The 19846-nt window shown below is 36.6% G+C and overlaps 1 protein-coding gene across 1 annotated transcript in view; it reads right to left on the bottom strand.

The window, feature by feature from the left end:
* The window catches only part of LOC128642671 (amiloride-sensitive sodium channel subunit gamma-like), a 169874-nt gene extending 154208 nt beyond the window's left edge, over nt 1–15666 (bottom strand). Inside the window, exons 1-3 of the mRNA XM_053695453.1 lie at nt 15331–15666; nt 8709–8923; nt 5202–5332 (exon numbers count right to left, since the gene is read on the bottom strand). Of these exons, the coding sequence (XP_053551428.1) occupies nt 5202–5332; nt 8709–8923; nt 15331–15666 (682 nt within the window). The remainder of the gene's footprint in view (nt 1–5201; nt 5333–8708; nt 8924–15330) is intronic.
* Nucleotides 15667–19846: the final 4180 nt, after the last annotated feature.

Here is a 19846-nt window from a genome sequence, read left to right as displayed (position 1 = left end):
CTCCTGCCGCTCGGCTCTTCTTACGTCAGCAATGAGGAATACGGCATCCTCCAATCACAGCTCCCCCCCCCCTGGGGAATCATTGCCTGAGGCAACGCCATGATTGGAGGAAGCTGGATTCGTTATTGCTGACATATGAAGTGACGAGCGGCAAGAGAGGAAATTGCTTTTCTAGCTTCAAGAAGAAAAGTTAAATATTTTAACAAAACCGGTGAAATGTAAACTTTCATGAATGAAAGTGCCCCTGTTTTTAATAGTATTTTTAAAAACCGGGCACTTATTCTTGAAAGTTGACATTCACTTTAGGCAGTGGATGCTGCTTCGGAGCCCCATTGTTAAGGCTCGCCTGAAAGGGAAGTTAAGAAGCAGAGGTCATAAGACCGCTGCTCCTTAACCTGCCCGCCACCTTTTAGGTGGCGGATTGAAATCATCCCAATACGATCAGGATGATTGACAGCCCCTGCTAACGGCCGATTGGCTGCCAGTGAGTAAGGGGCAGCATCGCACAAGCATTTAACTCAAAATGCTCATGCAATGATAAATGTCGGCATTTAGCGAGGTTGAGCGGACATGATTCGCAATAGCCGAGTAGAAATCTGTCCCTCTAAGGAACTAGCTGACAATCCCTTCTCCAATCCTTCTTGGAGAAAGGATAATATCCTAGGAATCCTGACTTTACTCCATGAGTAACCCTTGGATTCACACCAATGAAGATATTTACACCATATCTTATGATAGATTTTCCTGGTGACAGGCTTTCGAGCCTGATTTAAGATATCAATGACCGACTCGGAGAAACCGCGTTTTGATAAAATCAAGCGTTCAATCTCCAAGCAGTCAGTCGCAGAGAAATTAGATTTGGATGTTTGAAAGGACCTTGGAGTAGAAGGTCCTGCCTCAGTGGCAGAGACCATGGTGGAAGGGATGACATGTCCACCAGATCTGCATACCAAGTCCTGCATGGCCACGCAGGTGCTATCAAAATCACTGAAGCTCTCTCCTGCTTGATCTTGGCAATCTAGAAAATCCGCCTCCCAGTTCTCTACTCCTGAGATATGGATAGCTGAGAGATGGCAAGAGTGAACCTCTGCCCATAGAATTATCTTTGAAACCTCCAACATTGCCAGGGGGCTTCTTGTTCCCCCCTGATGGTTGATATAGGCTACAGTCGTGATATTGTCCGACTGAAAACTGATGAACCTGACCGCAGCTAGTTGAGGCCAAGCCTGAAGAGCATTGAATATCGCTCTTAGTTCCAGAATGTTTATTGGAAGGAGGGCTTCCTCCTGAGTCCACGAACCCTGAGCCTTCAGGGAGTTATAGACCGCGCCCCAGCCCAGAAGGCTGGCATCTGTCATCACTATAGTCCACTCTGGCCTGCGGAAACTCATTCCCCTGGACAGATGGACCCGAGATAACCACCAGAGAAGAGAATCCCTGGTCTCTTGATCCAGATTTAGCAGAGGGGACAAATCTGTGTAATCCCCATTCTACTGATTGAGCATACAAAGTTGCAGTGGTCTGAGATGTAGGCGGGCAAATGGAACTATGTCCATTGCTGCTACCATTAGGCCGATTACTTCCATACACTGAGCCACTGACGGCCGAGAAGTGGAATGAAGGCAGGAAGTTAGAAGCTTTGATAACCTGACCTCTGTCAGAAAAATTTTCATTTCTACTGAATCTATCAGTGTTCCTAGGAAGGAAACTCTTGTGAGAGGGGAGAGAGAACTCTTTTCTTCGTTCACCTTTCACCCGTGAGATCTCAGAAAGGCCAGAACAATGTCTGTATGGGACTTGGCGATTTGAAAAGTCGACACCTGTATCAGAATGTCGTCTAGGTAAGGAGCCACTGCTATGCCCCGTGGCCTTAGAACCGCCAGTAGGGACCCTAGAACTTTCGTAAAGATTCTTGGTGCCGTGGCTAACCCGAAGGGAAGAGCCACAAACTGGTAATGCCTGTCTAAGAAGGCGAACCCGAGGAACTGATGATGATCTCTGTGAATCGGGATGTGGAGATAAGCATCCTTTACGTCCACGGTAGTCATATATTGACCCTCCTGGATCATAGGGAGGATGGTTCGGATAGTCTCCATCCTGAAGGATGGGACCCTGAGAAATTTGTTTAGGATCTTGAGATCCAAGATTGGTCTGAAAGTTCCCTCTTTTTTGGGAACTATAAACAGATTTGAATAGAAGCCCTGCCCTTGTTCCTCCCTTGGAACTGGGTGGATCACTCCCATAACCAGTAGGTCTTGAACACAACGTAAGAATGCCTCTCTCTTTATCTGGTTTACAGATAATTGTGAGAGATGAAATCTCCCCTTTGGAGATGAAGCTTTGAAGTTCAGAAGATATCCCTGGGAAACAATCTCTAATGCCCAGGGATCCTGGACGTCTCTTGTCCAAGCCTGGGCGAAGAAAGAAAGTCTGCCCCCTACTAGATCCGGTCCCGGATCGGGGGCTACTCCTTCATGCTGTCTTAGAGGCAGCCGCAGGTTTCTTGGCCTGCTTCCCCTTGTTCCAAGCCTGGTTAGGTCTCCAGACTGGTTTGGACTGGGCGAAATTTCCCTCTTGTTTTGCATTAGAGGAAATTGAAGCTGCGCCACTCTTGAAGTTTCGAAAGGAACGAAAATTATTCTGTTTGGTCCTTAACTTATTGGACCTATCCTGAGGAAGGGCGTGACCTTTTCCTCCAGTAATATCAGAAATGATCTCCTTCAGACCAGGCCCGAATAGGGTCTGTCCCTTGAAGGGGATGTTAAGAAGCTTAGACTTTGAAGTAACGTCTGCTGACCAGGACTTAAGCCATAGAGCCCTACGCGCCAAAATGGCAAAACCTGAATTCTTAGCCGTTAGCTTGGCTAAATGAAAAATGGCGTCAGAAATAAAGGAGTTAGCTAACTTAAGAGCTTTAATCCTGTCTAGAATATCGTCTAGCGGGGTCTCTACCTGTAGAGCCTCCTCAAGAGACTCAAACCAAAAAGCCGCTGCAGCAGAAACTGGGGCAATGCATGCAAGAGGCTGGAGAATAAAACCTTGATGTATAAAAATTTTCTTAAGGAGACCCTCCAATTTTTTATCCATAGGATCTAGGAAAGCACAACTGTCCTCGACGGGGATAGTTGTACGCTTAGCTAGGGTAGAGACTGCTCCCTCCACCTTAGGAACCGTCTGCCACGAGTCCCGTATGGCGGCATCTTTGGGAAACATCTTTTTGAAAGCAGGAGGGGGAGAGAACGGCACACCTGGTCTATCCCATTCCTTAGTAATAATTTCCGAAAACCTCTTAGGGACTGGAAAAACATCAGTGTAAACAGGCACTGCAAAGTATTTGTCCATTTTACACAATTTCTCTGGAACCACAATGGGGTCACAGTCATCCAGAGTCGCTAAAACCTCCCTAAGCAATAAGCGGAGGTGTTCAAGCTTAAATTTAAACGCTGTCATTTCAGAATCAGACTGAAGTAACGCCTTCCCTGATTCTGAAATGTCACCCACAGATAGCTCACCTGCCTCGGCTTCTGAGTATTGTGAAGGTATATCGGACACAGGCATTAAAGCGTCAGAAAGCTCTGTATTAGTTCTAGCCCCAGAGCTGTCTCGCTTTCCTTGTAGCCCTGGCAGTTTGGAGAATACCTCTGAGAGGGTAGCATTCATAACTGCCGCCATGTCCTGTAAGGTAAAAGAATTAGACGCGCTAGATGTACTTGGCGTCACTTGAGCGGGAGTTATAGGTTCTGACACATGGGGAGAGCTGGATGGCATAATCTCCCTCTTTTCAGTCAGAGAATCCCCTGGAGATAAATCTTTAAGCGCCATAATATGGTCTTTATAGTTTATAGAAATATCAGTACATTTGGTACACATTCTAAGAGGGGGTTCCACCATGGCTTCAAAACATATTGAACAAGGAGTTTCCTCTATGTCAGACATGTTTAACAGACTAGTAATGAGACAAGCAAGCTTGGAAAACACTTTAATAAAGGTGAAACAGCAATTAAACAAAAAAGTTACTGTGCCTTTAAGAGAAAAAAACTAGCACTTAAACTGCAAAACAGTGTAAAAATACAGTAAAGTCTTTGAAATTTTTACAGTGTGTGTAAGGGACTAAAGCAACATTGCACCCACTTGCAAATGGATGATTAACCCCTTAGGCCCCAAACCAGATTGAAAAACGTTAAAAAACGTTAAAAGTCAATTGAGCACCTTGCCACAGCTCTGCTGAGGCTCCTACCTGCCCTCAAAAACGATTTTGTGCAGAAATAACCCCTTTGAAATGGTCCTCAGATGCCAGAGGAAACCTCTAGGGAAGCTGGATGTCTCAGTCTGAATTAAAACTGCGTAGTTAGAGCGCTAACATAGGCCCCTCCCACCATGTTACTGGATGTTAGAAGGGCCTTAAGAAAATACTCCCAGGAGTATCTGACTAGCCATGTGGAAACTAGGCCCTGAATAAAGACTTATCTCCCTCTGAGAAAAAACGTCCTATATATGAATTCATGTAAACGTTTTGTCACTAAGTAATATGAATATTAACATGAGTATTGCCCTGTTTTGTAAGCATGATCCCAGTCGCTGTTAAATCACTGCATCAGGCTTACCTCAAATACACAAGGCTCTGTCAGCATTTTCTAGAACTTATTCATCTCTCTAGAAATAAAAATCTGAACATACCTCAAAGCAGGTAATCTGCAGACCGTTCCCCCAACTGAAGTTTTCCCATATTCTTCAGTTATGTGTGAGAACAGCAATAGACCTTGGTTACAAACCGCTAAGATCATCAAACCTCCAGGCAGAATTCTTCTTCTAATTTCTGCCTGAGAGTAAAACAGTACAACGCCGGTACCGTTTAAAAATAACAAACTTTTGATTGAAGGTAAAACTACACTAAGTCACCACATATCTCTTGATACTTCCTTTCTTGTCGAGAGTTGCAAGAGAATGACTGGGAGTGGCAGTTAGGGGAGGAGCTATATAGACAGCTCTGCTGTGGGTGTCCTCTTGCAACTTCCTGTTGGGAAGGAGAATATCCCACAAGTAATGGATGAACCCGTGGACTGGATACACCTTACAAGAGAAATACAGTACTATACTCAGTCTGAATCACTAAAGAAAATATTTAGGGTTCACATCCCTTTAATTTTCAGTGCAGGGATTTGAGCAAAATGTAGACATTTCATTTAGGATTTAATGCTCACCGTACATAAACCCAGCCTTGGTGGTATTAAGCGGATCAGTACTGACAGGGTTCCCTTTGAAATCTGAGCCTTTCTGAGAGTTAAAGGTATAACAGTTGCCAAATTTATAATTGATGAACGCAGAAAAGAAACTGAAAGACAAAAAAAGAATTGCAAACTCAGCAGAAAAATAAGCGCAGAGAATATTTTGCATATTTGTTAAAGAGACACTGAACCCAAAAAAATATTTTGTGATTCAGATAGAGCATTCAATTTTAAGCAAATTTCTAATTTACTCCTATTATCAAATTTTCTTCATTCTCTTGGTATCTTTATTTGAAAAGCAAGAATGTAAGTTTAGAAGCCGGCCCATTTTTGGTGAACAACCTGGGTTGTTCTTGCTGATTAGTTGACAAATTCACCTACCAATAAACAAGTGCTGCCCAGTGTTCTGAACCAAAATTTGGCTGGCTCCTTAGCTTAGATGCCTTCTTTTTCAAATAAAGATAGCAAGAGAATGAAGAAAAATTGATAATAGGAGTAAATTAGAAAGTTGCTTAAAATTGCCTGCTCTGTCTGAATCACAAAAGAAAAAAATTGGGTTCAGTGTCCCTTTAAATATGAGGACTCCTGAAGACAATTGTACAGAACCTTTTATCCAAACTGCTTGGGACAAGAAAACATTTGTGTTTTAGAATATTTACATATTTGCATCTGTAAAATAGGACATTTTGGAGAGAGGATGGGACAAAGTTTAAAGGGACAGTCTAGTCAAAATTAAACTTTCAGATAGGGCATGCAATTTTAAACAACTTTTCAATTTACTTTTATCATCAAATTTACTTTGTTCTTTTGGTGGTATTTGTTGACAGCTAAACCTAGGTAGGCTCCTATGCTCATTTCTTTGTCCGCCTCTTATTTCAGTGCATTTTGACAGTTTTTCGCAGCTAGACCGTGCTAGTTTGTGTGTGCCATGTAGATAGCATTGTGCCCACTCCCATGGAGTTATTTATGAGTCAGCACTGTTTGGCTAAAATGCAAGTCAGTCAAATTAACTGAAATAAGAGGCAGTCTGCAGAAGCTTACATACACGGTAATCAAAGAGGTAAACAGTATGGTAATATAACCGTTGGCTGTGTAAAACTGGGGAATAGTTAATAAAAGGATTATCTATCTTTTTAAACAATAAGTTTAGTAGACTGTAAACTGTCCCTTTAAACAATATCTGGTCATTTAGGCAATATAAACATCGTAATAATAAAGTTTATAAATGCAACCTAATTAATATTTTCAATATATTTGTATACACGCTACCATAAGAAAAGTAGTACAGTGTTGTTTTAAATAAATATAGACTATTATTTGCATTTTAGAATACAAAAACCATATCAAAGATACAGACAGAGAAGATTTTGACTTACTGGTGAGTAAAAGTGATCATTTGTAATTATTTTATTTTTAAATGTGAATGAAAAATTCTGTATTTTGGAATTCCAGATTTGTGGATTTCCTGTATTTCATCAGAAATGTTACATTTAATCCCATTATTGTTTCCTCATTAAATCATTAGTTGGGTGTGCAGCAATTGATAGAAGTCACCGTTTGTCACCTAAGACTTGTTTTGAAGCTGTAGCAATTTTAACGTCTAACACAAACTGGATGTATAAAATGATTTCTGTATAAGCTTTAAACCTTATTAGCTGCATAGATGAAGCAAGGGAGAGGTCTGGCTTTGTCTAGTTACACCTAGGTGTGTGGGATGGCTGATTAATCAGCGTGTACAAGCAAACTCTCTTTGCCCTCTTAGTGCACTGTATAGGTGTAAGTTGAAAAGAGCAGACATTTATAGGTGAAGACAAATAAACTATGGGGAATATCTATCAAGCTCCGAAAGGAGCTTGACGGCCCGTGTTTCTGGCGAGTCTTCAGACTCGCCAGAAAAAGCAGTTATGAAGCAGCGGTCACAAAGACCACTGCTCCATAACCCTGTCCGCCTGCTATGAGCAGGCGGACAGGAATCGCAACAATTCAATCCGATCGAGTACGATCGGGTTGATTGACACCCCCTGCTGGCGGCCTCTTGTGAGCTGCTGGTGCAATGTTAAATGCGGAGAGCGTATTGCTCTCCGCATTCAGCGATATCGGATTAGGTCCGCAAGACATTTCTTAAATATGCCTCATTATGAAAGTTTTAACAACATTCGTAATTTTATGGGAACTGCAATGTTTGTACAGAGCGTAAATATCTGTATGAGTAAATGGCATTTTATAAACCAAGAATAATCTTGAATCAGCCCATTGGTAACTTCGGACTGGCCTGTTTGTATGCTATATAGACAGACAGAGAGACTGATTTAAAAAATAAATGAAAAATATTTCATTTCTATCAAGTCACAAAAAAGGACATGAAATACGAATTTCCCTGTACTAAAGAAAGTGACTAAACCTGAATTCCTCACAAAAGCTACAGTATATTCTTTTTTACAGCCTTTAAAGGGATAGTAAACACAGGTAGCGCATGCAATTTTCCACAACTGTCCAATTTACTTCTATTAACTAATCTGCTTCATTCTCTTGGTATCCTTTGTTGAAAAGCATATCTAGGTAGGATCAAGAGCAGCAATGCACTACTAGGAGCTAACTGCTGATATGCCTCTTGTTTTTGTGTTCAGACAGCTTCCAGTAGCGCATTGCTGCACCTTCAACAAAGGATACCAAGAGAATGAAGCACATTTGATAATATAAGTAAATTGGAAAGTTGTTTAAAATTGTATGTTCTGTCTCAGTTACGAAGGAAAAATATTTGGGCTTCCTGTCCCTTTAAGCACTGGAATATCTCAGTTTTAGTTAAACCCTTTACTGGGGAATTATCAAGACATTCATTGAAAGCTTTAGATTATTATATATTTGATTTCCCACATTTGGGGAAGATTCTAGACCTTTTGAAAAGATTCTGAATAATTATCCTCCAAAATGTTTTACCTCATGTTGTGAAAGATAAACCAATACAATGATAGGAATGCAGCTTTACATTCATCCACTAATATGCTTCTTTGCTTTTAGCTGTACCTACCTGGAGTTGCGCTCCTGAACATGGAAGTTGCAGAAGATAAGCATTTCATCCAGCTGATGACCTACCTGGAGTTGCACTCCTGACCACAGAAGTTGCAGAAGATAAGCATTTCCTCCAGCTGATGACCTACCTGGAGATGTACTCCTGACCATGGAAGTTGCATAAGATGAGCATTTCATCCAGCTGTTGACCTACCTGGAGTTGCACTCCTGACCATGGAAGTTGCAGAAGATAAGCATTTCCTCCAGCTGATGACCTACCTGGAGTTGCACTCCTGACCATGGAAGTTGCAGAAGATAAGCATTTCCTCCAGCTGATGACCTACCTGGAGTTGCACTCCTGACCATGGAAGTTACAGAAGATAAGCATTTGCTCTAGCTCATGACCTACCTGGAGTTGCACTTCTGACCATGGAAGTTACAGAAGATAAGCATTTCCTCTAGCTCATGACCTACCTGGAGTTGCACTCCTGACCATGGAAGTTGCAGAAGATAAGCATTTCCTCCAGCTGATGACCCATCCTGATCTTTTGCTCATCAGGCAACTGGTTGAACTCAGATGCAAACCTGTTGAAGGCTCCAGCATACTGGACATTTTCATCTGGGTAATCTGAGGACATGTTCATAGAATGGGATCTGTTTCTCCTATGGGTTAATTCTAGACCAGAGTCCTAAAGAAATAAAAATAGTAACAAACACATCAGGGATCCTTCAGTCGCCTTGAGCATAAAGTCAGAATCTCCACACTCCATTACATATAATAGGTTATTGAAAATAAGGTATCCTGACAAACACAGTTATCTTTGAAACAGTTCTATGCGAAACGCGTCAGCTAATGGTAATGTACCAGCTCTTTGTGGAAAAGTGTTAATGGACTTTAAAGGTATACGAAACCCCAAAAAATTATTTTGGGATTCAGACAGATATACCATTTAAAAAAAAGTTTCTAATTTACTTCTATTATCAAATTTGGTTAGTTCCCATGATATTCTGTGTTGAAGAGATACCTCGGTAGGCATCTTGAGTACTAGGTGGCAGGAAATAGTGCTGCCATCTAGTGCTCTTGCAAATGGATAACATTCTTGAAAAACTGCTGCCATATAGTGGTCCAGAAATGGGCTTGCTCCTAAGCATACGTCCCTGCTTTTCAATAAAAGATACCAAGAGAACAAAGAAAAAATGATAATAGAAGTAACTTAGAAAGTTGTTTAAAATCACATGCACTATCTGTATCACGAAACAAAAATGTTGGGTTTCATATCATTTAATAAATAGTAGATTTACGGAATTACTTTGCAAATTACTTAAAGGGACACTGAGCCTAATTTTTTTTCTTTCCTGATTCAGATAGAGCATGACATTTTAAGAAACTTTCTAATTTACTCCTATTATTAAATTTTCTTCATTCTCTTAGTATCTTTATTTGAAATGCAAGAATGTAAGTTTAGATGCCGGCCCATTTTTGGTGAACAACCTGGGTTGTCCTTGCTGATTGGTGGATAAATTCATCCACCAATAAAAAAGTGCTGTCCAGAGTGTTGAACCAAAAAAAAAAAACCTTAGATGCATTATTTTTCAAATAAAGATAGCAAGAGAACAAAGAAAAATTGATAATAGGAGTAAATTAGAAAGTTGCTTAAAATTGCATGCTCTATCTGAATCACGAAAGAAAAAAATTGGGTTCAGTGTCCCTTTAACTTTACTAACACTGCCACCTATATTTATTGAAACAGAGGGCATTGATTACAGTATCTTACGGTCTCCAGATTTATTTGGCATTATCCGTTTGCAGCTACAGACAAACGCAGTTATATAAAGAGCCAGCTAAAGCAGGGAATTGCTATCACTATTAAAATATATACACAATAATTACATTACCATTATCAAAGTTTACTGTACATAAGGCTTTGGGTTACAATCAAACACTTTAATAACCTGCAGTTGTCTTCATCAGTATATGTTATTTAAACAACTCAGGTTTGCTGTAACTGTGTATGCATTTTGTATCAATGCTACAATGTGAAACAACTGTAGCTTCAGATATAGTGAGTGTGCTTCCTCTGGCTTATTTTATAACATAACACAGATAATTACTGAGTAGCACAGTATGTATACTGTTAATGTAAATACTTCTTCCACATGACCTAAAATAATACGTTATAAGTTTGTATTGTGGTAACATTATCTACATTATATATAGAATAGAGTCATCCCTTTTTAGCAAGCGGTTGATTGCTTGGCAACAGTAATGAACCTGCTCATTAGTAACAAGATGTATAGGTAATCATTAAACAACTGAGGAACATGCAATAACGATTTTTACAAGGCATAAGGAAGACTAACACAAGAAACAAAGAGAGAGAAATGTTTTGTCACTTGGCTTTGACAATAAATATTGTACTAAAATGTTGGACTAATAAATTGTAACTATGTATACTTAAATTACAAGTTAGTTTTACTAGGCAATACTTTTGAAGGTATCTAGTTATTAATATATATAGATAGATAGATATATACTTTATATATATATATATATATATATATATATATATATATATATATATATATATATATACATACATACATAGTAGTAAAGAATGGGGATGCACTCGGCAGGATTTCCAAAGTTGCCTTTAATGTAACGTTTTGGGGTGTTACCCCCTTCGTCAGACAATACAAAATAACATTGTTATTTTGTATTGTCTGACGAAGGGGGTAACACCCCAAAACGTTACATTAAAGGTAACTTTGGAAATCCTGGCGAGTGCATCCCCATTCTTTACTACTTTCAATACCATGGAAGCACCCTGGGTGGATGAAATGTTAACCGTGAGTGCTGGCCTGCCTGCTGTCTATAATTATATATATATATAAAAATACATACATGCACACACATTGTATGTATATATATATATATATATATATATATATATATATATATATACATATACACACATACTATATATATATATATATTTATACATATACACACATACTATATATATATATATTTATACATATACACACACACTATATATATATATATTTATACATATACACACACACTATATATATATATATATTTATACATATACACACACACTATATATATATATATTTATACATATACACACACACTATATATATATATATATTTATACATATACACACACACTATATATATATATATATATTTATACATATACACACACACTATATATATATATATTTATACATATACACACACACTATATATATATATATTTATACATATACACACACACTATATATATATATATTTATACATATACACACACACTATATATATATATATATTTATACATATACACACACACTATATATATATATATATTTATACATATACACACACACTATATATATATTTATACATATACACACACACTATATATATATATATTTATACATATACACACACACTATATATATATATATTTATACATATACACACACACTATATATATATATATTTATACATATACACACACACTATATATATATATATTTATACATATACACACATACTATATATATATATATTTATACATATACACACACACTATATATATATATATTTATACATATACACACACACTATATATATATATATTTATACATATACACACATACTATATATATATATATATTTATACATATACACACATACTATATATATATATTTATACATATACACACACACTATATATATATATATTTATACATATACACACACACTATATATATATATATTTATACATATACACACACACTATATATATATATATTTATACATATACACACATACTATATATATATATATTTATACATATACACACACACTATATATATATTTATACATATACACACACACTATATATATATATATATATTTATACATATACACACACACTATATATATATATATATATATATATATATATATATATATACATATACACACACACTATATATATATATATTTATACATATACACACACACTATATATATATATATATATATATATATTTATACATATACACACACACTATATATATATATATATATATATATATATATATATTTATACATATACACACACACTATATATATATATATTTATACATATACACACACACTATATATATATATATATTTATACATATACACACACACTATATATATATATATTTATACATATACACACATACTATATATATATATATTTATACATATACACACACACTATATATATATATATATATTTATACATATACACACACACTATATATATATATATATATTTATACATATACACACACACTATATATATATATATATATATATATATATATATATATATATATTTATACATATACACACACACTATATATATATATATTTATACATATACACACACACTATATATATATATTTATACATATACACACATACTATATATATATATATTTATACATATACACACACACTATATATATATATTTATACATATACACACACACTATATATATATATTTATACATATACACACACACTATATATATATATATATATATATATATTTATACATATACACACACACACTATATATATATATATTTATACATATACACACACACACTATATATATATATATATTTATACATATACACACACACACTATATATATATATATTTATACATATACACACACACACTATATATATATATTTATACATATACACACACACTATATATATATATTTATACATATACACACACACTATATATATATATATATATATATTTATACATATACACACACACTATATATATATATATATATTTATACATATACACACACTATATATATATATATTTATACATATACACACACACACTATATATATATATATTTATACATATACACACACACACTATATATATATATATTTATACATATACACACACACTATATATATATATATTTATACATATACACACACACACTATATATATATATATTTATACATATACACACACACACTATATATATATATTTATACATATACACACACACTATATATATATATATTTATACATATACACACACACACTATATATATATATATTTATACATATACACACACACACTATATATATATATATATTTATACATATACACACACACACTATATATATATATTTATACATATACACACACACTATATATATATATATTTATACATATACACACACACACTATATATATATATATTTATACATATACACACACACACTATATATATATATATTTATACATATACACACACACACTATATATATATATATTTATACATATACACACACACACTATATATATATTTATACATATACACACACACTATATATATATATATTTATACATATACACACACACACTATATATATATATATTTATACATATACACACACACACTATATATATATATATTTATACATATACACACACACACTATATATATATATTTATACATATACACACACACTATATATATATATATTTATACATATACACACACACACTATATATATATATATTTATACATATACACACACACACTATATATATATATATATATATATTTATACATATACACACACACACTATATATATATATATTTATACATATACACACACACTATATATATATATATTTATACATATACACACACACTATATATATATATATTTATACATATACACACACACACTATATATATATATATTTATACATATACACACACACACTATATATATATATATTTATACATATACACACACACTATATATATATATATTTATACATATACACACACACACTATATATATATATATTTATACATATACACACACACACTATATATATATATATATTTATACATATACACACACACTATATATATATATATATATTTATACATATACACACACACACTATATATATATATATTTATACATACACACACACACACTATATATATATATATTTATACATATACACACACACACTATATATATATATTTATACATATACACACACACTATATATATATATATTTATACATATACACACACACACTATATATATATATATTTATACATATACACACACACACTATATATATATATATTTATACATATACACACACACACTATATATATATATATTTATACATATACACACACACACTATATATATATATATTTATACATATACACACACACACTATATATATATATATATTTATACATATACACACACACACTATATATATATATATTTATACATATACACACACACACTATATATATATATTTATACATATACACACACACTATATATATATATATTTATACATATACACACACACACTATATATATATATTTATACATATACACACACACACTATATATATATATATATATTTATACATATACACACACACACTATATATATATATATATATTTATACATATACACACACACACTATATATATATATATTTATACATATACACACACACTATATATATATATATTTATACATATACACACACACTATATATATATATATTTATACATATACACACACACTATATATATATATATTTATACATATACACACACACACTATATATATATATATTTATACATATACACACACACACTATATATATATATATTTATACATATACACACACACACTATATATATATATATTTATACATATACACACACACTATATATATATATATATTTATACATATACACACACACTATATATATATATATACACACACACACACACATTATATATATAAATATAGATACATAAGCAAATACATACACAGTACACAGGTACATATATATATTAAACCCCCAGCTGTCCGTAAAACCAAGAGAGGACATTAGCATGAACAACTTTGACCTAAGAGGGATCATTTAAAAAGAAGGATCTGATAAAAGACGTCCACACCTGCAGTGAGGTAGCCATGGCAAAGCTACGTTTAATAGCAGATAGTTTGACACTGTTCAGGTTGCAGATGGTGACGGCTGGAAACTTGAGCTTGGCACTGGAGATGAGCATAATCTTCTCATGAGAGGGATATGTGTAGTATGTCATGACCATTTCAGTGCACTGCCATAGTGCACAAAACAGAGCAAGGCTGACGAAAGAAAGCCAAACGAGGCGACGAAGCCAGTGCCTTGAGCGGAAGATATTGGGAATCCCATGAGCAGAAGTATTCTGGATGATGGCTCTGCAGAGTTTCCTCAGAGTTTTGGCATCGTAGGAAGAATCCAGGACAGTCATGTTTTTCTATAAGACATTAAACACGTCCAGAAAAGGGAAGAAAAAAGACAAACACTGTGCAGAACAACTGAGGAACTAATCCATGCACTGCTTTTTATATATCTAATGACCAGTCTAGGAGGCTATGTAATAGCCACAAATCTGAAAGCCCAGAGGCAAAGGGGGCTTAAAAACCATTACTCTCTAGCACTGACCTGTTACCTTAGAGACAACTATAATGATGAACTAATTATCCTTCCTTGTCACACAGATCCGCTAACGATCCATTCCTTGTCCTGCATCTGTGAATCAATTAAAGAAAATCTGTGCACTGGGCCATTTTTTATTTATTATTGTTACCATACTTTACCTTTAAGGGAAGATACAATAAATCTATACTGTGCTTTTCACAAGGAGAAATAAGGTCACCTAATCCAATATATTCACATCAGCTTATTTTCCTGTAATTGGCTAAAAAAACATTGGCCACATTGATGATTAAAGGGACATGAAACCCAACATTTTTCTTTCATGATTCAGATAAAGAATACAATTGAACCAACTTTCCAATTTATTAATAATTTCCTTTACTCTCTTGGTATCCTTTTGTTGAAGAAGAAGCAGCAATGGACTACTGGGAGCTAACTGAAGGCATTAGGTAAGCCAATAACATGAGGCTTATATGTGAAGCCACCCATTAGCAGCCTACTTAGGTATCCTTCTCAACAAAGGATACCAAGAGATCAAAACAAATTAGATAATAGAAGTAAATTGGAAAGTTGTTTAAAATCACATGTTCTATCTGAATGGAAATGAATGAATAGAAATGTTTGAGTTTTACATCTATTTACGGTATTCAAGTAAACCATTTGTTTCTAGTTATTATTATAACTTACCTGATCATTTTCTTTTCTTCTGACAGGAAGAGTCCACAGCTGCATTCATTACTTTTGGGAATTCAGAACCTGGCCACCAGGAGGAGGCAAAGACACCCCAGCCAAAGGCTTCAAATACCTCCCCCACTTCCCTCATCCACCAGTCATTCTGCCAAGGGAACAAGGAACAGTAGGAGAAATATCAGGGTAAAAAAGGTGGCAGAAGAACAAAAATTTATAGCCAAAGCGCGGGCGGGAGCTGTGGACTCTTCCCGTTGGAAGAAAAGAAAATTATCAGGTAAGCATAATTTATGTTTTTCTTCTTAAACGAGGAGAGTCCACAGCTGCATTCATTACTTTTGGGAAAACAATACCCAAGCTATAGAGGACACTGAATGCAAACAAAGGGCAGGTACAAAAAGGCGGCCCCTTCGAAAGGCACCACAGCCTGAAAATACCGACACCCTACAAAAACTAAAATCGACAAGGGGAAAAAAAACGGAAGCCCAGGTAACTGCTCGTCAGTTACACAACCTGCAAAGCCGTGCTAGAGACCACTCAGACCCAAAGTCTGCTCAGCACAAAAGCCTCAGAGGAGCCAGCCCTGCGGCTCTCGACTCCCACGAAAGTACCCCGACCTAAAGGACAAGAACTTCTATCAACCCCCGAGAGGGAGAATAGAGAACCCTCTAAGAGATCCAAAGGACCAACCAACAAGGGCTCAAAATCAAAACTTTGAACAAACCCAAGTTTGCCACAAGACCACTGCCCAGGTAGACGAACTCCCAAGAGGACAAGAACCAGAAGATAAGGCCATACTCAGAAAAAACATCACTATGATGACCAGAGGGACACCGTCATATTCCTGACACAGCACCATACCACATATGGTGCTCCAAAAAAACGTGAGATTTCCATTGCCTCATAGACAAGTCGAACCGTCGGGCTAGACAAGCTAGACAAACATAGACAGGATAATTTTACTAGCAGCCAAAAAAGAGCTCTTCCGTGAGAACACAGAGTCACCTAAAAACAAGAACTCGCGATGACCAAAGTCCAGGTAGCAAAGCTGAGCCTAAGCCATCATGGGACCTCATCTCACCGAGAAGCGCCGAAAACACTCAGCAGCAGCTCCCATCCAGAAAAAATCGGACTTCAAGGAGCGTCCCATCCCAGCAGCAGATGCCACCAGTAGAGAGATGAACATCAAGAGCCCCCCCACCAAAGGGGAGAACAGACTCCATAAAAGTACACGGTCAACACTGCATAGAGCAAACCGATCCCTGACCTTCACTCCAAGGTAACGGTCCCAGCCCAAAGGCTAGTTAAAGACCTAAGACAGGAAGTATCAAAACTCTGCCCCGACCTATGTGAGAAAAAAAGATAGATCTACGAGGAATCAAAACCCCAGAGTAGAGCTCTGACCGCTACTTAGAAACTGGCATGCTACCATGAGCCATGACAGGAACTACGTGCTCAGGGCCCAGAACCCCTACACTGTTGCCTTCCATAAAGAAAGAACACTCCCAAGGGGAAGGAAGTATTCTGACCCAAAGCATCTTAATACCAGAATCCAGCCCCATGACCCTGAGTACGCAAGAAAGGGAAAAAACCCTCTGATGCGAGAAACACAAGGACCCACAGGCCTTCACGGATACTGAGGTACCTCCGAATCGAGGAGAGCAATGCAAGCACCCATCCTCCACCCTAGGTGAGGAGAAGAGGAAGAAAATAAATGGTAACCACCCTACCAATAGAGGCGAGACCCTTCGGCCCAAATCGCCAGGCCAGTTGATACAACAACTGGAAGTCTACCAGGAAGCATTAGATGCTCCCGAAGACAAGTAGGGACCCATGAAAGAGACCTCAAACTTAAGCCTCAAGCAGCTATTAATCTCCCATGAGAGTCAAAGCACCACGTCCCCTTAAGGGACACGCGGGAGATCCAAACCCTAAGGTTAAACTGAACCGCCCATGCCCGTTCCAGGCAAGAGACATGGTCCTAAGCCAGAGTCCTCGAGAACGGGACCGAATGCAAGATCTAACTGCCTGAGGAAGCCATAAGCACCCAAGACCGAGCCTTCCACCATCTTAAAACGCCAGACGTAGAGTACCAGCAACAGCTTTAAACCTAAGAGTCTAAAAAAACTCCTGACCGGTCTAAGAAAACAGCAACCACATCGGATCATAAGGTAATCCTTTGTAGACAGGCATAACCACCTGATCTACACGCTGGTGTATAAAAATGGTCATTTTCTTGACCCCAGAAAGGCGAAGCTCTGACCCCTGACCTCCTACTCACAAGCCCAAAGGCTAGATCTCCATAAGGTCGAAGCACCCAAGAGTCTAAAGACCACAGTAGGACAAGGGGCATAAAAATGGTCATTTTCTTGACCCCAGAAAGGCGAAGGTCTGACCCCTGACCTCCTACTCGCAAGCCCAAAGGCTAGATCTCCATAAGGTCGAAGCACCCGAGAGTCTAAAGACCACGGTAGGACAAGGGGCAGTTCCTAGATTAAGAAGAGGATCGGACTCCCAAAAAACCTGTAACAGGAATAACCATGGGAGCCTCGCCGCTCCTGGCAGAAAGGACGGGGGGGTCCACCCCCTGCACTCCAAGCACTAGAGCAAATGAGATGCTGAGAAAAGGAAGAAGAAAATGCCCGCACTTCCAGACACAGATGACCCAACCCAAGATGGAGAAAAAGGAGACTCCGCCACCACCAAAAGGAATGTGACTGGGCTACCAGAGTCAACAACCGGAAGATACAGAAAGTGAAAACGTAAATCGTCCACCACCCGGAATACTAGACCTCCCAAGGTCATACACATCTCCAAACCCTAAAGGAATGTGAAACTACAGTTCCGAGTCCACAGGGACCTTTAGAAACCACGATGATATCTTAAAAAGTCGGTTACGTATCCCAAGCAAATTGAGAGAAAAAGACCAACTAAAATCGGAGCTCACAACCTTCCTTCCAGAAGCATTAGATCTACGCACTATGCCTCCATACTTCGTAGTAGGATCCGAGCCCGGAGTCCATATCAATAGGCCAAAGTGACATACAGAATCTGACAGGATAATCAGCACCACGAGGGTGACATGAACCCAAGGAACAGCAGATAGCATCCGACCAGTACCTGCCTGGTACAAGAACACTCCAGAACTGTCTAAGGTCCAAGAAAAATCGACTGAAGGTTCGATAATATGAACTAGAAACATAACTTCGTTCTTAATCAAAAGTACGCAACTTCCAAGGAAGTGCCCACACCACCACAAAATCTCAATTATCAGTTCCAGAGAAAGAACATTCCCAAAATGGAAA

The sequence above is a fragment of the Bombina bombina genome, chromosome 12 (genome assembly GCF_027579735.1).
Source record: "Bombina bombina isolate aBomBom1 chromosome 12, aBomBom1.pri, whole genome shotgun sequence".
NCBI classification, from domain to species: Eukaryota; Metazoa; Chordata; class Amphibia; order Anura; family Bombinatoridae; genus Bombina; species Bombina bombina.
Note: the sequence above shows the minus strand (reverse complement) of the source record. Positions and strands in the feature narration are given on the sequence as shown.